The sequence below is a fragment of the Nannospalax galili genome, unplaced genomic scaffold (genome assembly GCF_000622305.1).
Source record: "Nannospalax galili isolate Female #2095 unplaced genomic scaffold, S.galili_v1.0 scaffold842, whole genome shotgun sequence".
Classification (NCBI taxonomy): domain Eukaryota; kingdom Metazoa; phylum Chordata; class Mammalia; order Rodentia; family Spalacidae; genus Nannospalax; species Nannospalax galili.
In genome coordinates this window covers 1,378,829-1,382,226 of record NW_008349291.1, presented here as the reverse complement: position 1 = coordinate 1,382,226, position 3,398 = coordinate 1,378,829, and the positions used below count along the sequence as shown (strand labels likewise).

The window sequence follows — 3,398 nt, the reverse complement described above, 5'->3', positions numbered from 1 at the left end:
GGGAGTTCTGGAAGTTTCTGTGTGAGGCAGAAGAATCCAAAATCATATTAGGCTGTGGGTGGATATGAAGCCCTATTGTTAGTGGGAACAGACTTTGACCAAGGAGTTCAGGGAGATCAAGTCCCCATTTCTTAGTCTCCATTCTGTCCCTTTCTCTCTGTCCTTTTTCTTTTCTTTCTTTCTTTTTTTTTTTTTTTTTTTTTAGGACAGGATCTCATGCAGCCCGGGATTTCCTCAAACTCACTATGGAGCTGGGATTGACCTTGAACTCCTGATCCTACCTCCACCTCCCAAAAGCTGGGATTACAGGAGTGTATTTCCTCTGCAGGCTTCTCTCTCTGCCTCTGTCTCTCTGTCTCTCTGCTCCTTGTCCCCCTGCATCTCACCATCTGTTTTTGTACGGCAGACTTCTCTGTGTCTTCATCTCTATCAACTGAGCCTGCATCTCTCTCCATCCTTTCCTCCATCCTCTCTCCTCCTGCATCCCTCTCTCCTCCAGTCCCTTTCTCTTCCTGCATCCCTCCACCCTTCCTTGCCTCTTCCCACCTCCTCTCCATCCCTTCAGCTTCCAGGCCCGCCCCCTGCCACTCCCCCTCCACTCTCCGAAAGGGTTAACTTTGGGGAAGGGCCCGGAGTCCCCGGATGGTGATGTCAGCGTGCCGGAGAGAAAGGACGAGGTGGCGGGGGGAGGCGGAGAGGAGGAGGAGGCGGAGGAGAGAGGGCGCGTGGGGGGGCGGGGGGGACCTCGGCCTGCAGCATCCGCCGGCCCCGCACTTCAGACCCCCCCGGCAGGGGGAGGCGCAGGAAGGGGGGGGCCGGCCAGGGACGGGCTGGGGAGGGGGGGCCGCGCAGCCCCCCCGGCCATGCTGACTCCAGGGGCCTGACCCCCCCCGGCAGCCCCCCCTCCCCCAGATCCGCGGCCCACCGATTGGGGGGGCCAGCCCAGCCCCCTGGGGACCCCCGGAGAAGTGGGGAGCAACCGGGGGGGCCGGGACGGAGGTGTCGCCGGCCCCCACCGGAGGAACGGGGCGACCGGCCGCAGGGGGGGCGGCCGGGGAACCGGTCGGGCCGGGGCCAAGGGCACCATGTCGTCCGGGGCCAAGGAGGGTGGCGGGGGCTCCCCCGCCTACCACCTCCCACACCCACACCCACACCCACCCCAGCACGCCCAGTATGTGGGTCCCTATCGGCTGGAGAAGACTCTGGGCAAAGGACAGACAGGTGAGCCTAGGTCCCGAGAGGACACCTGGGGCGGGGGCTGGGGGCAGGAGGGGGGAGAGGGCGGGACCACGGGTATTTAAAGGGCAGGGGCCTACTGCCTAGACCCCTGGGTCCCTCCCAGAAAAAGGGCTGGAGTCCAGACTCCCAAGTGCCCTGGGGAGAGGGATCTGGGGATTCAGGGGCCTTGAGAGGGCAGGAGTCTGGGACTTCTGGGTCTGAGGGGAAAGAAGGGGTCTGGGCTCCTGGGGCCCAGAAACTTCAACCCCATTTGGGGCAGAGGTTGGAGGGGCTCCAGGAAGCATCCGGAAGGAGGCCCATTGCGGGTGTGGGGTTGCTGGTTCTGCAAGCTGAAGCAGGCGGGTTCTGCAATACAGCCGCAGGCAGGGTGGAGGTGCATCCATCCTGGGAGACTGTTTCCCTGTCCCTGTGCTCAGGCCCAGAAAGCCCACCTGCTCCCTGGACAACAAACTGAAGCCATGGGGTTTGGGGTCCACAGCATTCGGACACTCTGCTTAGTGTGGAAACAGGATAGAGAGATGGACTGTAGGAAACAGCTCCCAGGAGTGGCCCTAGAAGGAGGGGGTTATCTTTGCTGTTACTAAATGCTGACTCTGGCCACAGTCACCTCCTTTTGCACGGTGGTGGGTGGAGGTAAGCTGGGACCACCGGTGTCCCAGGCTGTGGGTCTTGGGTTCCTGTGAAGCTGAGCTCGAGGCCTGAGACAGAAAGAGGAGGTCAAACCTTTAGATCTTGATAGTAAGTGTAAGGTGTTGCTGACCTCAATTCCTGAGCTATGGGAGGAGGAGGGGTCAAGATGCTGGAACCCCAGGGGTCTGAGGGAGGAGGGCTGGGTCCTGGACCCCTGGGTCTGAGGGAGGTGGGCTGGGGCCTGGACTCCTGGGTCTGAGGGAGGAGGGCAGGGTCCTGGACTCCTGGGTCTGAGGGAGGAGGGCTGAGGTCTGGATCCCAGAGACTGAAAAAAGGGTACAGATCTGTGGCTCTGGGAGCTTAGAGTCTTTAAGAATTCTAAGGAGGTGTATGGGGGTCCCTGAGTGGGAGACTCTTGGATTTTGCATGCTTTTGACTACAGCTGCTAGTTTTAAAAGATTTTCTTTTAAAGCAAGGTAATTGAAGAGTCCAAGTTTGGAAAGAGGTGGAGGCTGGGGAGGCTTGGGGAAAGGGAAAATTGGAGAGTATATTCTTTGTGAGACTATGGGGCTTCCAAAATCTGAAAGGCAAAGAACTCAAGGGAGTGAGGAGGGGTTATGGAGATAACAAGGAGGCCAACTGGAAGACACAAAGCTATGGAGAAAGAAACTATGGAAAGAAGTTGGGCAGGCATATCAGAAGGACACAGAGTAAGAAGCTGGGGGAGTCCCATGGAGAGGGTGGGCAGAGAGTGGACAGTCAGAAGGAATGGAAGTGGGCAAGAGGGTATGGGGAAATGGTTGTCTTTTGTGGGAATGGCAGCTGTCAATCACCAGTTCAAGTCAAGGAGACTCAGGAAAAGAAGAAAAAAGGTAGCCAAGTGGGAAGGGACTTAGGAGCTGGAGGGAGCCCCAGGAGAACACCCTGTATATTCAACCTGCTCCCCCAGGGCTGGTTAAACTCGGGGTCCACTGCATCACGGGTCAGAAGGTCGCTGTCAAGATTGTGAACAGGGAGAAGTTGTCAGAGTCGGTGCTGATGAAGGTGCGTATGTGTACATGAGTATGTGTGTGTAGCAGGGGATCCTTTGGGGCCCAGGGGCAGGTAGGGAGGTCATGCTGACCCCTAGTCCTGTGTCCCTGGCCCTTCAGGTGGAACGGGAGATTGCCATCCTGAAGCTCATTGAACACCCGCACGTCCTCAAGCTCCACGATGTCTACGAGAACAAGAAATATTTGTAGGTATTTATAGACACCCAGCCCTCCATCCTACCTTCCCCATGTTGTTAGGGTGAGACCTTTCCAGAGTCAGGGCCTTGTGTAGCCTGGCAAAGTTTGAGCTTCTGGGCTGGGGCTCAGTTGGTAGAGTGCTTCCATAGCATGCATGAAGCCCTGGTTCAATCCCCGGCACTGCATAAACTGGATGTGGTAGCTTTAGGGAAGTAGGCAGTATCAAAAGTTCAAGGTCATCCTTCACTACATAGCTGAATTTGAGACCAGTCTGAGCTACAAAAGACCCTGCCTTAAAAA

General features: G+C 57.4%; 1 protein-coding gene across 2 annotated transcripts in view; it reads left to right on the top strand.

Moving 5' to 3' along the window:
- Window positions 1-640: 640 nt before the first annotated feature.
- Brsk1 (BR serine/threonine kinase 1) overlaps window positions 641-3,398 on the top strand; it is a 30,824-nt gene continuing 28,066 nt past the window's right edge. The window contains exons 1-3 of one of the 2 annotated variants that reach the window (XM_008846663.2): window positions 641-1,221; window positions 2,819-2,913; window positions 3,021-3,106. In XM_008846663.2, the coding sequence (XP_008844885.1) occupies window positions 1,086-1,221; window positions 2,819-2,913; window positions 3,021-3,106 (317 nt within the window). In that variant the 5' untranslated portion in view covers window positions 641-1,085. Of the gene's footprint in view, window positions 1,222-2,818; window positions 2,914-3,020; window positions 3,111-3,398 lie in introns of those variants that run through there. The other variant, XM_008846665.3, reaches the window with a different exon arrangement.